This window comes from Onychostoma macrolepis, chromosome 20 (genome assembly GCF_012432095.1).
Source record: "Onychostoma macrolepis isolate SWU-2019 chromosome 20, ASM1243209v1, whole genome shotgun sequence".
Taxonomy (NCBI): Eukaryota; Metazoa; Chordata; class Actinopteri; order Cypriniformes; family Cyprinidae; genus Onychostoma; species Onychostoma macrolepis.
The window spans coordinates 31477201-31498299 of NC_081174.1; the positions used below are offsets into that span (position 1 = coordinate 31477201).

Below are 21099 nucleotides of genomic sequence, written 5' to 3' on the forward strand. Positions count from 1 at the left end.
TATGTGTGTGTTTTGCTGGTTTGTGTGGGATTATGCGTGCGTTTTGCTGGTTTGTGTGGGTCTATGTGTGTGTTGTGCTGGTTTGTGTGGGTTTATGCTGGTTTGTGTGGGTTTATGTGTGTGTTGTGCTGGTTTGTGTGGGTTTATGCTGGTTTGTGTGGGTTTATGTGTGTTGTGCTGGTTTGTGTGGGTTATGATGGTTTGTGTGGGATTATGTGTGTGTGTTGTGCTGGTTTGTGTGGGATTATGCATGCGTTTTGCTGGTTTGTGTGGGTCTATGTGTGTGTTGTGCTGGTTTGTGTGGGTTTATGCTGGTTTGTGTGGGTTTATGTGTGTGTTGTGCTGGTTTGTGTGGGTTTATGCTGGTTTGTGTGGGTTTATGTGTGTGTGTTGTGCTGGTTTGTGTGGGTTTATGCTGGTTTGTGTGGGTTTATGTGTGTGTTGTGCTGGTTTGTGTGGGTTTATGCTGGTTTGTGTGGGTTTATGTGTGTGTTGTGCTGGTTTGTGTGGTTTATGATGGTTTGTGTGGGATTATGTGTGTGTTGTGCTGGTTTGTGTGGGATTATCGTGCGTTTTGCTGGTTTGTGTGGGTCTATGTGTGTGTTGTGCTGGTTTGTGTGGGTTTATGCTGGTTTGTGTGGGTTTATGTGTGTTGTGCTGGTTGTGTGGGTTTATGCTGGTTTGTGTGGGTTTATGTGTGTGTTGTGCTGGTTTGTGTGGGTTTATGCTGGTTTGTGTGGGTTTATGTGTGTGTTGTGCTCGTTTGTGTGGGTTTATGCTGGTTTGTGTGGGTTTATGTGTGTGTTGTGCTGGTTGTGTGGGTTTATGCTGGTTTGTGTGGGTTTATGTGTGTTGTGCTGGTTTGTTTGGGTTTATGCTGGTTTGTGTGGGTTTATGTGTGTTGTGCTCGTTTGTGTGGGTTATGATGGTTTGTGTGGGATTATGCGTGCGTTTTGCTGGTTTGTGTGGGTCTATGTGTGGGTTATGATGGTTTGTGTGGGTTTATGAGTGTGTTGTGCTAGTTTGTGTGGGATTATGCGTGCGTTTTGCTGGTTGTGTGGGTCTATGTGTGTGTTGTGCTGGTTTGTGTGTTTATGCTGGTTTGTGTGGGTTTATGTGTGTTGTGCTGGTTTGTGTGGGTTATGATGGTTTGTGTGGGTTTATGCATGCGTTTTGCTGGTTTGTGTGGGTCTATGTGTGTGTTGTGCTGGTTTGTGTGGGTTTATGTGTGTGTTTTGCTGGTTTGTGTGGGTTTATGTGTGTGTTTTGCTGGTTTGTGTGGGATTATGCTTGTGTTTTGCTGGTTCATGTGGGTTTATGCTGGTTTGTGTGGGTTTATGCGTGTGTTGTGTTGGTTTGTGTGGGTTTATGCTTGTGTTGTGCTGGTTCATGTGGGTTTGTGCTGGTTTGTGTGGGTTTATGTGTGTGTTTTGCTGGTTTGTGTGGGATTATGCGTGCGTTTTGCTGGTTTGTGTGGGTCTATGTGTGGGTTATGATGGTTTGTGTGGGTTTATGAGTGTGTTGTGCTGGTTCATGTGGGTTTGTGCTGGTTTGTGTGGTTTATGTGTGTGTTTTGCTGGTTTGTGTGGGATTATGCGTGCGTTTTGCTGGTTGTGTGGGTCTATGTGTGTGTTGTGCTGGTTTGTGTGTGTTTATGCTGGTTTGTGTGGGTTTATGTGTGTGTTGTGCTGGTTTGTGTGGGTTATGATGGTTTGTGTGGGTTTATGCATGCGTTTTGCTGGTTTGTGTGGGTCTATGTGTGTTGTGCTGGTTTGTGTGGGTTTATGTGTGTTTTGCTGGTTTGTGTGGGATTATGCTTGTGTTTTGCTGGTTCATGTGGGTTTATGCATGCGTTTTGCTGGTTTGTGTGGGTTTATGCGTGTCTTGTGTTGGTTTGTGTGGGTTTATGCTTGTGTTGTGCTGGTTCATGTGGGTTTGTGCTGGTTTGTGTGGGTTTATGCGTGTGTTGTGCTGGTTTGTGTGGGTTTATGAGTGTGTTTTGCTGGTTTGTGTGGGTTATGATGGTTTGTGTGGGTTTATGCTGGTTTGTGTGGGTTTATCGTGTGTTTTGCTGGTTTGTGTGGGATCATGAGTGCGTTTTGCTGGTTTGTGTGGGTCTATGCTGGTTTGTGTGGGTTTATGCTGGTTTGTGTGGGTTTATGTGTGTTTTGCTGGTTTGTGTGGGATTATGCGTGCGTTTTGCTGGTTTGTGTGGGTCTATGTGTGGGTTATGATGGTTTGTGTGGGTTTATGAGTGTGTTGTGCTGGTTCATGTGGGTTTGTGCTGGTTTGTGTGGGTTTATGTGTGTGTTTTGCTGGTTTGTGTGGGATTATGCGTGCGTTTTGCTGGTTGTGTGGGTCTATGTGTGTGTTGTGCTGGTTTGTGTGTGTTTATGCTGGTTTGTGTGGGTTTATGTGTGTTTTGCTGGTTTGTGTGGGTTTATGCTGGTTTGTGTGGGTTTATGCATGTGTTTTGCTGGTTTGTGTGGGTCTATGTGTGTGTTGTGCTGGTTTGTGTGGGTTTATGTGTGTGTTTTGCTGGTTTGTGTGGGATTATGCTTGTGTTTTGCTGGTTCATGTGGGTTTATGCTGGTTTGTGTGGGTTTATCGTGTGTTGTGTTGGTTTGTGTGGGTTATGATGGTTTGTGTGGGTTTATGCTGGTTTGTGTGGGTTTATGCTGGTTTGTGTGGGTTTATGTGTGTGTTGTGCTGGTTTGTGTGGGTTTATGAGTGTGTTTTGCTGGTTTGTGTGGGTTATGATGGTTTGTGTGGGTTTATGCTGGTTTGTGTGGGTTTATGCGTGTGTTTTGCTGGTTTGTGTGGGATCATGAGTGCGTTTTGCTGGTTTGTGTGGGTCTATGTGTGTGTTGTGCTGGTTTGTGTGGGTTTATGTGTGTGTTTTGCTGGTTTGTGTGGGATTATGCTTGTGTTTTGCTGGTTTGTGTGGGTTTATGCGTGTGTTGTGTTGGTTTGTGTGGGTTTATGCGTGTGTTGTGCTGGTTCATGTGGGTTTAGGCTGGTTTGTGTGGGTTTATGCGTGTGTTGTGCTGGTTTGTGTGGGTTTATGAGTGTGCTTTGCTGGTTTGTCTGGGTTTATGCTGGTTTGTGTAGGTTTATGCGTGTGTTGTGTTGGTTTGTGTGGGTCTATGCATGTGTTGTGCTGGTTCATGTGGGTTTATGCTGGTTTGTGTGAGTTTATGCGTGTGTTGTGCTGGTTTGTGTCGGTTTATTACGCGCCTCTTAACTCACACTTAGATATAGAGTAACCATGTGGTTACGTGAAAATAAGACTTAAAATGGACTGAAAACATGTTTTATGGGAGTTTTTAGTGAGTAAGAAGTAAATCTCCATGTCTGTGACCAATATTTACCAAGCTTTGATGACTGATGATCGAAAAAATTAAAACATAGTTAAAATTTAATTATCAAAAAGAATAGATGAACATAAGTTCACAATAAAATATATTGTTTAAATTGTTACTGCCTTGAGTTATTATATTGGAATAAATATAAAATGTCTAAAAACAGTAACTTGATGAGATTTATACATGGCTTTAATAAGTAGAATTTTCATTAGATTGTTAATGTAAAAAAAATTCTGATAGTGTAAGGCAAGGCAAGTTTATTTATATAGCACATTTCATACACAGAGGTAATTCAAAGCGCTTTATATAAAAGGACGTGAAATAGTCATTAAAAATAATAATAATCACAACAATAAAAACAAGGAATAAAAAAAATAAAACAAAATTATATAAAAATTTATTTAAAAATAATTTAAAACAGTTAAGAATAGAAAGTGATTATACATAGTGCAATTAGTTCGGACGTAGCACAGTGCTCATTTAACAAATGCACAGCTAAACAGATGAGTTTTGAGTCTGGATTTAAATGTGGCTAATGTTTTAGCACATCTGATCTCTTCTGGAAGCTGGTTCCAACTGCAGCGGCATAATAGCTAAAAGCAGACTCCCTTTGTTTTGTGTGAACCCTTGGTATTTCTAACTGACTCGATCCTAATGATCTGAGTGGTCTGTTAGGTTTATATTCTGTGAGCATATCTGCAATGTATTTAGGTCCTAGGCCATTGAGTGATTTATAAACGAGTAACGAGTAAGTACTTTAAAATCAATCCTAAATGTAACTGGAAGCCAGTGTAAGGACCCGAGGACTGGTGTGATATGCTCAGATTTTCTGGTTCTAGTCAGAATCCTGGCAGCAGCGTTCTGGATGAGCTGCAGCTGTCTAATGGTCTTCTTTGGAAGGAGACCATTACAATAATCCACCCTGCTGGTGATAAAGGCATGAACAAGTTTCTCCAAGTCTTGACTGGACACAAAACATCTAATTCTTGCAATGTTTTTGAGATGATAGTATGCTGATTTAGTTACTGCTTTGACGTGACTACTAAAGCTAAGGTCTGTCTCCAGAATCACCCCAAGATTTTTGACTTGATTTTTAGTTGTTTGACCCCTAGAGTCATGGTATGCATTCACCTTGAGAACTTCATCTTTGTTTCCAAATGCAATGACTTCAGTTTTCTCCTTGTTTAACTGAAGAAAGTTCTGGGACATCCAACAGTTTATTTCATCAATGCATTGGCAGAGGGAGTCAATGGGGCTATAGTCATTTGGAGATAAGGCTGGGTAAATCTGGGTATCATCAGCATAGCTGTGATAGGCAATTTGGTTCTTTCTCATTATTTGACTTAGTGGGAGCATATACAGGCTAAACAAGAGCGGTGCAAGGATTGAGCCTTGTGGGACTCCGCATGTCATGGACGTCTGCTTAGACTTATGCTCTCCTATACTCACATAATAACCTCTCCCTTCTAAGTATGACCTGAACCATTTGAGTACCATCCCAGAAAGCCCGAACCAGTTTTCCAGTCTCAAAAGTGTCAAAAGCAGTGTCAAAAGCAGCACTAAGATCTGTGGATGTGTATAATGTTTATTTAACTAAGAAAATGTGATTGGGACATGAATTTACATTTGACAAAAAAAAAAAAAAAACTTTTTCCTCATTTCAAACCACCACGGCACTTTAATATTAACTTTATAGTTATCTTTATAGTTATCGTTGTTGGTGTGGACAGGGCTCTAGTCAAAAAAAGCAGACATTTGTGTTTGTATGATTTTCCTCTTCCAGACCATCTCAGTCCAGTTTCTCTCAGCTCTTCGTTCTTTATTGACATCATGATTGTATTCATCGGTTGTTTTTCTGTTTGTCTCATTTTTCTGCGTCTCTCTTATGCACAGCTGCTTATCGTCGTCGCATTGGGTGGTTTTTCATCGATGTTTGACTAACAGTCGTCCGCAGTGTGTTTACGGAGCCACGGCTCTGATTTACAGCCATTTGAGATTCATTCTCCTGTCATCTCACTGGCATTGGAACATTTAAATCTGGCGGCGAGCACGTTTGTCTTCTTGGAAGAGCTGTGTGGACTAACTAGATTATTCCAGGATAAATTGCTCCATTCCATCGCTGAGGCTGATGGGAGATTATATTCACTGAGGAAGTGTTATTGCTCAGCGGTTGCTCGTTTATTGCTCAGGAGGCTGGATGATCTCAGTTACATCTTTGGTTTGTTTGGAAAGTAAATGAGTCGGTAATGGGCCACAGTGATAGTTGTCATACAGTGTGACAATAGAGCTGAAATTAAAGAATAAACTGTTTTATTAGTCTCATTGGTGTTAGTATTTCTTTCTTTCTTTACTAAACTTCAGATAATAATTTGGTTTTCCACAGTGATATGAATATGTGTGACGTTCATCCTCAAACGGTGTGTGTTTTCTAATACACACAGGGTTCAGTCCAGTGTTTCTAATGATCCTCTGGCCCACTGTGCTGGTTTGTGTGGGTTTATGCTGGTTTGTGTGGGTTTATGTGTTTGTTGTGCTGCTTTGTGTGGGTTTATGATGGTTTGTGTGTGTTTATGCTGGTTTGTGTGGGTTTATGCGTGTGTTGTGTGTGATTGTGTGGGTTTATGCTGGTTTGTGTGGGTTTATGTGTTTGTTGTGCTGCTTTGTGTGGGTTTATGATGGTTTGTGTGTGTTTATGTTGGTTTGTGTGGGTTTATGCATGTGTTTTGTTGGTTTTTGTGGGTTTATGCATGTGTTGTGCTGGTTTGTGCTAGTTTGTGTGGGTTTATGCATTCGTTGTGCTGGTTTGTGTGGGTTTATGCTGGTTTGTGTGGGTTTATGCGTGTGTTGAGCTGGTTTGTGCTGTTTTCTGTAGGTTTACATGTGTGTTGTGTGTGATTTTGTGGGTTTATGCATGTGTTATGCATGATTGTGTGTTTTTTGGGCGTCTGCGGAGCCAGACAAGAGCCGTATTGGCCGATCTGAGCTCATAACTCTCCAGTGATGGTCTGTTAGCGTCTATCTATTTAATGAAGTGCTGGAGAGCCGGATTCGTGTTTCCGCTGAAGACAAACGTCTCTGTCTCTGTCTGACCAAATACCTGAGTGCCACTCTTATCATCCGGTTCAGCGACTGATGCTTTGATGACCGGTCAATGATCTATAACCTTAGAACAGGCCTGATCCAAACCAAAACACCAAGATACTTCACTTTCACTGCAGGGAAATGTGTCGAGTAACGGTAATGTGTCCGTCACAGTGTTATTTTAGTATCACTGATATACTATTACTGGTTTTGGTAATATTTAGAGTTAAAGGGTTAGTTCACCCAAAAATGAAAATTAGCCTGTGTTTTACTCACCCTCGAGGCATCCTAGGTGTATATGACTTTCTTCTTTTAGACGAATCCAATCGGAGTTAGATTAAAAATTGTCCCGGCACTTCTAAACTCTATCATTGCAGTTGGAGGGTGTTTCCGTTCAACAGTCCAAGAGACGTTAATAAAGTGTGCGCATCCGTAATAAAACATCCCTCACACGGCTCCAGGGGGTGAATAAAGGCTTCTGTAGTGAATCCTTGTGTTTTTGTAAATAACGTAATAAATATTTTTCTCTGACTTCCGCTGACTGTCTTACATACAAGCCCTTCCGGGTGGGTGACGTAGGACGTATGTGTCGCACGCGCCTCTGAGATATGCTAGTCTCGAGAGTTTGTATACATGAGCAAAGGAAGTAAAGTTTCCTTGCTTTAGCAAAGTCTCCTCTTGACTTATATCGAAATCCTCTGATATTTTTCATTACAAATCCTCGTTTTGTGCTTCTAATTCGTGACCGTTTTGTTCTCTCTCCGCGTTCGTCATTAATCACGCAACGCTGGAATGCCTTCCGCGTACCACAGTCAGCGGAAGTGAGAAAAAAGCTGGAGCCGTGTGAGGGACGTTTTATTATGGAAGCGCACTTTATTTAACGTGTTTTGGACTGTTAAACAGAAACACCCACCGACTGCAATGATAGAGCTTAGAAGTGCCAGGACTTCTTGGGTGAACTAACCATTTAATTATTTAGATTTCCTGTTACTAATTTTAATATATATTTTTATGTCTAAAATATTTTTTTAATGTGTCTATAGTTTTTATTAAGCTTTAGTTTTTAATTTCAGTTTATTTAGTTTCAGTTATTTTAGTACTTTAACATGAACTTGTGCACATGTGATATAAGTTTTGCTTAATATTTTGTTAATTATTTTTCAGGATTCACAGATGAATAGAAAGTTCAAAAGAACAGCGTTTATTTGAAATAGAAATATGCTGTAACATTATAAATGTCTTTACTGTCAGTTTTAATCAATTTAATGCTTCCTTGATGAATAAATCAACTCATATTCGTATTCAAAACTTATTCATTTCTTTACATAAAATGCACTTTACTCTTTGTATGGCGCAGGTTTTAAAACAGTCTCTAACTTTCTAAATCATGATCTGTTTCTGATAGGGAATGAATTAGGATTCAATAAACTGCATTTTAATTCTGCCTCTTTGTTGCTGGCGTTCGGCGACCGCAGATGAATATTCTTCATCAATAGGTCACAGCCTAATATATGCTGAGAGATAAATTCATTTGAAAAAACAAAAATTCAATTACCAGTGACCTTTTCTGAGTAACCGGAGCTGCGTGCAACAAAACAATATCATGTCCACGTCTTGTTCTCTTTACTTTTTCCTCCGTGTTCCTGCTTAAATGTCAACCAGCCGTAAACAAATGAACGTCTTTTATAAATCACAGTCTATAATAGGAGATGTGTTATTCTTCTGTGTTCAGACAGGTTGGTTTAAAATAAAATAAAATTAAAATAAAATAAAATAAAATAAAATAAAATAAAATAAAATAAAATAAAATAAAATAAAATAAAATAAAATAAAATAAAATAAAATAAAATAAAATAAAATAATAAAATAAAATAAAATAAAATAAAATAAAATAAAATAATGAAACAAAAGTGTATAAAATAAACACTTAAATTTCAACCAGCCATTAACTATTGAAAGTCTTTTAATAAATCAAAGTCTGTAATAGGAGATCTGTTATTCTTCTGTGTTTAGACAGGCAGGTTTAAAATAAAATTTTAAAATATAAAATTTTAAAAAATCACATAAAATATAATAAATGCTTAAAAGTCAACCACCCATAAACAAATAAAAGTATTTTTAATCAATCTTCTGCTTTTAGACAGATGGTTTAAAATAATAAAATAAAATAAAATATGAAATAAAATGAAATAAAATTACATCTAATATATGATTATGAAACAAATAAAATAAAAACAAATGCTTAAATGTCCTCCATAAATAAATGAAAGTCGTTTAATAAACCAAAGTCTGTATTAGGAGGTCTTTTATTTCTCCTGTGTTCAGACGGGCGGGTTTCCTTCAGGAGCTTTGTTTATTGTGTAGTTTGTGATTTCAGTCTCGTCCGAATCCTGTGAGAATCAGAAAAATGACAAAAGCGTCTTAAGTAGAGCGTTTGACAGTCTGACAGCCAAAGCAACACATTTAATGGCTTTATAATGTGACATCCAGAGGAAAACATCACTGTGAATGGAGCGGGACTGAATGCGGACGTTAACAAAAGATGTTAAAATTGAAATCTCCTAAAAGAGACAACAGATAATTAAAATGCAAATTGAAGGTGTTGCTTTAGATGTACAGTGTCAAGATGAACATGGCCATTTGAGTGCAATTTGCTGAAAATAAAGCACTACAGTGTTCCCTATCAAACCTGTTTGGAAAGGAAAGTTGCTGACAGACTATTAAAGAGAGAGACGCTTACATAAACATGCTGCATTATTAAATGCGACTCTTCAGCCATCAATAATTCCATGTGTTTGTAGGAAAACAGAACATGTTTTGATAGATCAAATATACATACATGCATACAGTAGTTTCTGGACATGTACATTACTCATTTCTGTGGAATAAACAAACAGAACGTGATCCGAAGTGTCTGACCTGCAGGATTCACCGACATTTCCCATCATTCTCCTGTAATCTCCTCTATAACCTGTTTATTCATTATTGTGCGATTCAAACCAACACTTTCATCAAGGACAGAGACCATTGAGAGCCAGTATGTTCTTTTTGCTAATATAATGTGTTGTATTTCAATGTGAAGCAATCAATCAATCAATCAATCAATCGGTGGGCAATAATAATAATAATAATAATAATAATAAAATACGAAATAAAATAAAATAATAATTAAATTAAAGTAAATACATTCATTTAATTAATGCACGATGCAACAAAATACAATATAACTTATTATAATCAGTGATGCTGTCTACACTGGATGCGGCGCGGTGCAACAATTCCCCGACAGTAAACTGATGACTTGTTCTATTTATGACGTACTGACACAAAGTTCAAATGATATGCAATGCATTGTCGTGTGCAGTGTAGATACTATGTGACAGCAAAAACATGGCAAGTGTGAAGTAAAGAATAGTGGACACGGAAAATAGATGATTAAAATGTGAATGGACTGAACAGTTTTGAGTGAGTGAGTGATACCATCTTTGTTATGAATGTTGGTTCGCAGTTTTAACGTAAGTTTGATTTAATTTATTTTCAAGATCTGAGGTAAAATATCTATTGTTGCTTTCACTATGGCGTTTCACAATTTTAACAAAAGCAACAATAATATAATAATTGTAATTGTAATAATTTTATATATTTATGTATATATATATATATATATATATATATATGTAGGTCAGTGGCCCTTGGCTTGCTAATTCGGCGAAAACTAATGTAGGGTCACTGGGATGATGGATTCAGTAAAAAAAAAAAAGGTAAAATAAAATCAGTCAATCAGTCACTGAGCAATAATGACACAAAATGCTATATATCTATGTATACACACACTCACACACACATACACACAGATATAAAGTAAAAATACAATATGTCAAATCAAATTAATAAATAAAATACAAATAAAATAAATACAATAAATCCATCACATGAATAATAAAGTAATGTAGTTAAAATAAAATGAAATCAATTGAAGAGACGGAGAGGAATGCTGTGTGTCAGCACAGATTCAGACTCACATGTGTTAATGACTCCTGCTGCAGCGTTTGAGCTGTTTTCTCTCTCACTTCGGTCTGTTAGTGATGAGACTGACGGTGTTGTGATCTCTGCTCAGTTTGCTGCCTCTAATGTTTCAGCTTATGGTGATTTTATGAGGCCGTTACACAAAGAGCTGCTGTGAAACTGCAGAATAAACCTCTGAATTTGTCCCAATTCAAATTTCATTTCAGGAACGGCTCACAACTTGAGATTCTTGGATCAGGATTCTTGGAGATTTTTACAGGCTAAATATTTGAACAAACATAAGGCTTTTAAAGTTTAATCATGTGAGAGAAAGATCAGAAGTGTAAACTCTCAGAGAAGCCAAGCAAACGTCTGTGTCCCATGTGAATGAATGTGTACTGAACACATCTGCTCACAAACGCGAGACGACACGCACTGATTCAACACGTGTTCCTGCTCTGATTCAGTCACGGTAATCTAAATCAAAACATGTCTGTCTTCAGAAGCTTTCAATATAGTAGCAGTTTTACTTTTCTATAGTAAATTACTTTAAAAGTATTTGTTAGCTAGAACATTTATGGTGTGCTCCCCTTCTACAATCAAATGTGGTGTTCCACAGGGCTCTCTGCTATGTCCAATTTTGTTTTCAAATGATATGTTACTGTACCTCTTGGAATCGCAATTCAGAAACATCATATACACTTTTTGTTATTTTCACTGCTATGCAGATGATTTACAGTTACAATTATCATTTCAATCCAAAGATCTGACAAGCTTAAATGTCCTCCGAGCATGGCTAGGTGATATAAAAATTTGATGACTTATAATTTAAATAAATAAACTTATAAAACATATCTATCTATCTATCTATCTATCTATCTATCTATCTATCTATCTATCTATCTATCTATCTATCTATCTATCTATCTATCTATCTATCTATCTATCTATCTATCTATCTATATATCCACACAACCCTATAGGTCAAGCAGTTTGGAGAATGTATGGATTGTTTTATTTTATTAAATTGTTTTATCGAAATGTTAAACAATGCTAATTGTTTTCTTTTTAGGGTTAGTTAACAACAACAGCACTGGTTCAGTTTCCATTGTGTGTAACGCTGCTGAGCACAGCATATATTTGTCACAGATAGTGTCGTTGTGTTGTTGTTAATGATCTGGCAGGTTGGCTGTTGTTTGTTGTAATGTAAGTAATCGTGTCGTCATCTGCTGGAGTTCAGCACCTCTCATCCACATAATGAATTTCTCTTGACTTTGCTTTGTCGAACACAAACGTGTGCTAAAAATAACACATTAAGCCTTTGGGACGACTGACTGTTGCCACGTTTGTGTTTCCCAGTGAATATCTGGATGCATTATCCTCCTGTTTTTGCTTGAGATGTAAATGAGCACATTGATGCAGGAGCAAAAACATCAAACCTCAATTAGACTCTAAATGCATGAAAGGGAAGCAGCACCTTTCTGCTCTAATGACTTTTTTGCACTTTAAAGTAAACGGATCAAATAGCGGAGTACATTCTCAAAGACGCGCACGGCTTCAAAGACACGCGACACAGTGTTAGTGTGATTTGTATGGAAACAGATCGTGCTGGATGATTGATCAAAGGAGCAATTCACCTCAATATCTGTCGAGATTACTCAAGCCTCTGCATGCTGTTGCATTGTAAAGACTGTCTGTCATCTGCTGTGTGGAAATAATCAGAATCTGCAATAGTGTTCCACAGAAAAAATTTTGCTTATATGAGTAAAATAAGGACCGAATGTAATTGTAATTTAGGGCTATTTAATGTACAAGCAAAGATACCGAAACGTGACGTTTTATTTGTTCTTCACATGTGGCCTGGTCTCTGGTTCTTGCATTTTTATGTTGAACTGTTTTAACAGCTACTGGCTCTCTAGAAAGGATCCATGCGGAATAGTTTTCGACATCCTACAGTGAACAAGCTGTTTGGAGAATGGGTGGATTATTTTTATTTAATTTTATTTATTTATTTATTTATTTATTTTATTTTAGATTTTATTTTTAATGTAAGTTTCATATTTTTATATATACATATTTGTTTTTTCTCTAATATTTGTTTTTACATATTTTATTTTTTAAATATATATTTTAAATTTTAAATATTTTTTATTTATTTTTTGATTATTATTTTTACATTTGTTTTCATTAATTTTAATACATTTGTTCATATATTTATTATTTTATTTTTATATATTAATTACATTCATTTAATATTAATATTTCATATATGTGGATCGAGTTGGAGAATGCTTGAATGTTAGATTTTTTCCCCTAATCTTTAAATGAATTATTGTTTTTATTTATTTATTACCATGCTTTTTTATTTCATTTTTTTAATATATATTTTCCATATATTATTTATTTTATTTTATCCAAAATTATCTTAATAGCTGCTGGCTGTGTAGGATAGATCTGCTGGGTTCATTGCATCCCTTCAGCATCTTCACTGCCATTTTCACGCTCAGCGTTATTGAACAGCTGTGATCTACACACACATGCACGCACACACAGTATATACTTCATTCTGACATTAGTGATCTGTCTGAGCAAACAACTATCAGTTCACATGCAGTTACTTAAAGAGCTCTTGGGTGTAAAATACGAATGATCTGAACTGTTAACTGGGTCAAAGGTGTTCAGCGTTCCTCTTGCTCTTGTCGTCTCTCACAGGCCTTTTCCACACATAAATGCAATGGCATCCGTAAAACAACATGCTGAATGAGGCAATATTAATGAACGCATACTGTGATGTAAGTGATGACTCATAAATTTAACAAAACAAAATGCCATTTATTTCTCCATAAAATGTACCATAGAGCTCAGCAGCGTGTCTGATGCTCGCTAATGTTCTTTGACCATATAAAACCTAAATGCTGTTGAACTGGTAGTGAATAAATCCACCTGTTGCTGTTTTTGCAATGATGTCACTCTGCTCTTGTGGTGTTTATTTTATTTTATTTCATTTCATTTTACTTTAATGGCCTTTTCTTCCCATGAGGTTCAAAGTGTGACATTTGAGGTCATGTGTGTCGGCTGTGAGGCAGAGACATTTCAGGACACAAAACCAAACATTGCTTTCTTCAGTATGAAAAACTAAATCCTGGAAAAATGATCCTGTTGTTTTTGTAGAGAAAAACACCTGTGGTTAACAGAATAATTCTGGGAAACAAACAAAACTGTAAATGTGTAAATATATTTGCAGAACAAGATGTAAGTTTCATTTTGTTTGTAAAATAAAGTAAATTTAACAGCCTTTTTTTAAGGATTGTTATAAATGTAGCTAAAATTAAAACAATAATAATAAAAAAGTTAGTTGAAATAAAAAACTGAATTTAATTCAACTAGTTGCCCAATGCAACATTTCTTATATTCATTTAACGTGATGTACTACACACTTAAATGTAAATTTAAAAAAATAACAAAAAACTATATATATATATATAGTTACATATGTTTTCAGTTTGTCGCTCTTAATTAAGAAAATGCTACATTTAACAGTATTTTACAACAAAATGACATGAAATGTAAGGTTTATTCTATTACAGTACAGTTTTCCTCATGTACAGTAAGAAAACTTACTGTTAACTGCATTTTTAGCCTTACTAGTACAGTAATTTTTACAGTGTAGCATACAATAGATGTGCAGCTGATACATGAGCAGAAAAGAGGCACAGCCACAAATCAGTAAATACACATGAAAAGCTTTAAATATGTGAAGGAGATCATGAATCACTCTTTTTTTTTTTTTCATTCTGCATTTAATCAGAGAGTCAGACTCTAGTGTGCACAATCATTGTTTAGTCATTGACCAGCCTCTCTAGAGATTGTTAGATGTGAATTAGTCGTCTAGGTAGTCGTCATGTGATGCTGAGTGATGTGCGCTTGATAGTTCAAATTCAAAGGCAGTTGAGTCATTCCGCTCAAGGACGTCTCTGTTTATTTGATTAACAATACAAGGATTCGTGCTTCAGTGCAGAGCGATGAGATGGAGCGAGGGATGTGTTCGACGCATGATTGTGACGCTCTCCATCTGTTCTCTTCACAGCGCCTCCTACTGTCCGGATCGTGCACTCTGGTCACGCGTGTAACGTGGAGGAGGAGCGTTACTCTGAGAGGGTTTACACCATCCGAGAGGGAGAGATGCTCGAGCTCACCTGCCTGGTCACCGGACACCCACGACCACAGGTGAGAGAGAAGAGCATTACTGACCAATCACATCCTGAACACGCAGATGATCAAAACTGATAGGGATGCACCGATATATCAGCTGATAATCGGTATCGGCATATAATCGGTATATGCTATCAATCAAAAGGAGGTGGAAATATGTGTCAGATTGCAACTTATGTGTGAAGGAAATGTCTCTAGGATTGCCAAAGTTAATGCAATTATAATGCAATCTCACTTTAAAAATTGTGCAGTTAACGCAGGTTCTATTTGACTCTATGAATCACCTGTAGTTTAAAGGGACAATTCACCCTCAATTCACAATTCACCCTCAAGTTGTTCCAAACCTGTATGACAAAAAAAGAATATTAGAATGACTGAAGAATGTTAGTAACCAAATAGTTAATGGTAGCCATCGACTTGGACAAAATACTATGGAAGTCAATGGCTACCGTCAACTTTTTGGTTACTAATATTCTTCAGAATATCTTCTTTGGTGTTTAGCAGAAGAAAAAAAACTCATACAGGTTTGCAACAACGTGAGGACGAGTAAATGATGACAGAAATTTCATTTTTGGGTGAATTGTCCTTTAAGTTAGGGTTGCCAGGTCCTCAATTTTTCCCATCACAAAACATTATTTGTAATGCACCTCCCATCCAAAAATAGCTTGTGCATTGTGACTTCTGATAAGAAACAAAGTCTCAGCTTTCAAATCCTGTTCTAGTAATAATGAATGACTAATTACTATTACTAGTAATAATTACTAGAATGACTAATAATCACAAATTATTATTATTATTATTATTCATTACTAATAATTATTATTATTAGTAATAGTTTAAGAATAGTTTAATAGCAAGTTATAGTGCAAAATAAACATGAATGATCATCAGAAGGTGTTGAAAGATACATCTTACTGAAATTAATCATGTCTTATGTAATCGATCAAGTGTTTCAATTGTCGATAAAACAGCTTGTGATCAATGTCACTTAACGTTGCATTTAAGTAATTTAGTGTTCACAATTGGTTAATTAGCTATAAAAACACTAGAGTGAGCTGAGTGAGTTTTTATGAAACTGCCTAATGTGCAGTTGAGTTGCATTCAAACATATCGCTTTTTATTTGAGTGTGATTATTATATCTATATTTAAATATAACAGTTTGGGTTCTGTTGTTAATTTTATTCTCTAACATTATAGTAATGTTTACAACATTAGTTGGGAGAGATTTTCTTTCTCCTTAAGAAAGCTAAACTATTGTTATGGGCTGATGTCATTCTGAACAATCGTTTATTGGTATCGGTGCTTCCCTAATAACCATCATTGCTTCATGAGAACATTTAAAAGCATTTCAAAACTTGCATGCTTCTTCAGATGTGAATTATTCATTAAGAAAAAGGGTTTACTTGAGGCATTATTGCATGAGAGTAGTCGACTAGTTGGTGAGTCAGTGTTTACCTGCTGTAAATGACGTGTCGTGCAGAAGACAGTATATGAGAAGAGCTGAATGAGACATGATGCTGTATGTGTTGTCATGAACATGCAGGAACTGTTATGGTCACCTAGTTTGTTTGTTTGGTTGGCTATAATGTGTTTTGTGAACATAACACATTCAGTTTTAGCCAACATTTGTATAATTGCAGATATATTTGGCACGGCCATTTTTACCTTGAATGTGTGCAGTTTCCGGTGTCAGTTGCTTTCAGATATGTTAGCTGAACAAAAACAGGCCATTATGCTGCTTGATATCGCAAACTGGTGTATGTTATCATGTTATTTTAAGGCAAGACACTACAGGTAAATAGGGTAAATAATAATAATAATAAAAAAAATAATTTAAAAAATAGATATCATCAGATGCATATTTTTCCCAGTTCATTCATTTCAGTACATTAAGACAAATGTTAAGACATGTTTTTTTTTTTTTTTTCCTGAAATGTTATGTTTTCATAATGCAAATGAGGCACTATCTAAATATAAACGCATTCATTTGCATACATTTCTGAACAGAAATCTAACATTGGTTCAACATTCTTGACATTTTGTTGACATTTTAGAGTTAATGGTTTTTCCAGAGAGGATTTTGGATTTCTATTTTTATCACTCCATAAATCAGAAAATACTGTCAACAGACAGAAAAAAAATAAATGTTCACCTACAATGTTGTATAAAACCAGGTGAATAATAAATGAACAAACCCCTCTGTAAAAATCTTCAGATTATAGATAGGAATAAAACTGTAAGTTTTGGTGTATGTAAGTGTTGCTGAAGTGGAGGAACAACTTTTAAAGGTATGTATTGTAACTGAAATCTACAGACACAAATAGATAAAGTACAATAAAATAAATCTCAACATTGACCAGTGCATGAAACCAACAATGGTTGTGCCTGTAATAATAATAATAATCATAAACACACTTATTTTGTAGCACTGATAGTTTTACTGTTCACTACATTTTGTTACTCTTCTAATTATTCACCGATAGCAGTTAATAAATCAGAAGCAAGTTCGCAGGAAATAATAGCTTAATTTTGCACTGAAAAATAAAAGTGATAGTCATATTTTTATCCTCACTCTAATGTATATTTTGTTTTTAATAATAATGAAGTGTATATGAGATTTCATTGTAACTGAAATCTCCATCAGTATTCATAAACTAAATATGCAAAGTGTTTATATAAATATACTCTTTATTTAATTAGTTCATATTGACTAATATGCATTAATAAATAAACACTTTCTAACACTTTCCTAAAGTTTAACCTCAGAAATTCATCATTATGCATGGAGGTACAGTTTTAAGTTTTATGTCATGGTATTTGTATTGCTGAAATGATTGGCTGATCATCATGGATCACTTAAATCAGACTCTAAACGTGTCTAAAGTTCAGCATACCGTCATGAATCTCTGGAGTGAGGGAATATGATGGTCTTTATGAATGTGTGTGTTCATCCGCTCTCGCTGGCGCTGTAATCCGCTCGACTGCGGTGGGTTTGTTCCTCACATACAGTATTTCCCAGCTGAATATGAGTGCACAACCAACCGGACAAACGCCACTAACCAAGAATAAATCCATTTGCGGGGCCAGATCAAGCGGAAGGGCTTTTTTTGGCTCGGTTGACAGATCTGATGCGATGTTGGACAGCGGAGGAACTTTACACTGCTACATTCCAGTTTTCAGACTCAAGATTAGAACGTTACACCTACAGAATTCTAGAATTATAATAAAGAGTTATTTTAAAAGCCCCACCAGGATATTTTTTATGATTAGTTTTGCTGCAGTTTTTTGCAAATGTTAGAATGCCATTTTTATGGAACATTTTTTAATGTTCAAAGGGTAAATACCATCTGGCTTTTTGGATCCTTGAATTATTCATTTTTTAATTTTTTTAATTTTTATATTTTATTTTATTTTAATGCATGCCAGATTCAGGCCATTTTCATCACATTCATGCTGAGATAAAAGTGCAAATTAACAGTTTTTGAGTCAATTCTGATTGAGTCTTTCCTGATATTCTGCATAAGTCCCTGCTTATTGCAATGCAATGTTTATGCGACATTTTGTGTTTCTTTGCTTTAAAAACAAACCATGCATTTGGGCTCCGGACTGATTGATTCATTCATTCATTCGTTCATTTATTCCTTCCTTCCTTCCTTCATTCCACATATGCAAAGACCTGCAAGTTCAGTTAAACAAAAAATAAAATTGGATGCAAAAGTCCAATCCTAACATATATAATTAAAAACAAAGGTCTAAAATAAACGTTATGCTGATAGCTAGAGAATTTTATTGGACATTAATATTTATTTTTTTAATTTAAATGACAAATAAATGAACCTGCATTTTTCCCCTCACTCGTCTGTCTGTGAAATGCTACATCATAGAATTGCTGAAATGCGCTGCTCATTCAGTATTTAGACACACAAACTCTGTGTTATGTTGCAGTTCCTGAAATGCTGGCAGCAAGCGAGCGGGTTTTATTTCTCACGGAGCGAGCGCCAGAAGCCAGATGAGATTGGCTCTGGAGGCTGTGAGTTCTGGACGTCTGTGACAGCAGCAGCTCAGAGTCTCAGCGATGATTGAGCCGTTTGATATTAAGAGGTTTTTGATGCAGATTTAAAACATGAAATGACAAACATCTGTCAAATCATGTGCTGAACCAGAAAGTGTTCAAGAGGTCAAATCTTGGAGTATTTATTCCCCCATGTCCACTTATAACGACAGCAAAGTGTTTGTTTGTTTGTTTATATTTAATCTTTTTTTTTTATCATTTAGATCACTTTTACACTTTCTTTGGCCCTTAATTAAAAATCAAACAGGTTGTGTTTTTTTAAAGATCAAGATAATTATACTAAGATACAGACAATATCAAAATGTAGGTCAGAGTTCTAAAAAACAACAACTTGAAATATATATTTTTGTTAAAGTATTTTTTTTTCTATTTTCAATTTTCAATTTTTTTATTTTAAGTTTTAATAATTTTGATATGTGTTTTTGTCATTTTTATTATTTTATTTTTTTATTCTGTTTTTACTTTTATATAAATGTTATTAATTTTAGTACTTCAACCAAAACTCCATTTCCCTTTCCAATTTCAGATTTGACATCAAATTTTAATAATTTACCTTATTTCAGCTATATTTATATTAACACATACAATACTGCAGAAGAGGGAAATTTAATTTAATTTAATTTAATTTAATTTAATTTAATTTAATTTAATTTAATTTAATTTAATTTAATTTAATTTAATTTAATTTAATTTAATTTAATTTAATTTAATTTAATTTAATTTAATTTAATTTAATTTAATTTAATTTAATTTAATTTAATTTAATTTAATTTAATTTAATTTATTAATATATTCCTGGAAAACACAGTAATTCACATGCTATAAAACTAAATCAGCTGTTTGTTTGTTTGTTTTTTAAATCAAGGTACTAAAATCTAACAAAACTGAAGCAAAACTTTTACCATTATGGTATTACGTAAAATTATTTATTTTAGTTTTCATTTTAATTTTAGTTCAAGTTTTCTATAAAATAATTCTACTAAAATATAGAAAATATCAAGCAAAATATGGAGATCTGTGGCTGTCATGTTGATTGTTTTTATTTCGAACATTAACAGCAACAGTCAAGTTGCAGAAAAGATGAATGTTTCCGTTTTGTACTGTAAGTCTGGTAATTTGTGAGCAGCATTTTCCCGTTTGGGTCATTTCTCAAGCTTGATCTTTTACAGAAGTCTCTATTAATTTCACTTGCGCTTTATTTAGCCGTGGCAGCAGGTTGTTTTGGAGGATCTGCTGGGCTGGATAAATGAAATGTGATTTGTGGGTGTCCTGGGGATTGACTCTGCCCATTCACCCTAATTAATATTTAATTCCCCTTTGATCAATGTACAGCCCGTTAATTTGTGGCAGCGGCAGGTATTGATCCCGATATTTCACATGAAACGGTGAAGCCTGTTGAATTAGTGTGACGCTCCGACGCTTCATTAAAATGTGAAAACGAGAGCGCGGGCAGATCAAAGACTCCTAGAGTCTCCTTTGAAATCAGATCATTAAGATGGAAGACATCTGATCCGGTCCAGAGTCGCGATCTACAGACCGAACCGGGAACTTTACGTCAGAAGAGCAGTGTTGTTTTGATATACAGGTGCATCTCAATAAATTAGAATGTCGTGGAAAAGTTCATTTATTTCAGTAATTCAACTCAAATTGTGAAACTCGTGTATTAAATAAATTCAATGCACACAGACTGAAGTAGTTTAAGTCTTTGGTTCTTTTAATTGTGATGATTTTGGCTCACATTTAACAAAAACCCACCAATTCACTCTCAACAAATTAGAATACTTCATAAGACCAGTAAAAAAAAAAAAACAATTTTAGTGAATTGTTGGCCTTCTGAAAAGTATGTTCATTTACTGTATATGTACTCAATACTTGGTAGGGGCTTCTTTTGCTTTAATTACTGCCTCAATTCGGCGCGGCATGGAGGTGATCAGTTTGTGGCACTGCTGAGGTGGTGTGGAAGCCCAGGTTTCTTTGACAGTGGCCTTCAGCTCATCTGCATGTTTTGGTCTCTTGTTTCTCATTTTCCTCTTGACGATACCTCATAGATTATCTATGGGGTTCAGGTCTGGTGAGTTTGCTGGCCAGTCAAGCACACCAACACCATGGTCATTTAACCAACTTTTGGTGCTTTTGGCAGTGTGGGCAGGTGCCAAATCCTGCTGGAAAATGAAATCAGCATCTTTAAAAAGCTGGTCAGCAGAAGGAAGCATGAAGTGCTCCAAAATTTCTTGGTAAACAGGTGCAGTGACTTTGGTTTTCAAAAAACACAATGGACCAACACCAGCAGATGACATTGCACCCCAAATCATCACAGACTGTGGAAACTTAACACTGGACTTCAAGCAACTTGGGCTATGAGC

The 21099-nt window shown here is 35.7% G+C and overlaps 1 protein-coding gene across 1 annotated transcript in view; it reads left to right on the forward strand.

Moving 5' to 3' along the window:
* The window catches only part of LOC131526565 (MAM domain-containing glycosylphosphatidylinositol anchor protein 2-like), a 184429-nt gene that overhangs the window by 44147 nt on the left and 119183 nt on the right, over window positions 1-21099 (forward strand). Inside the window, 1 exon segment of the mRNA XM_058754901.1 lies at window positions 14539-14678. Within this exon segment, the coding sequence (XP_058610884.1) occupies window positions 14539-14678 (140 nt within the window).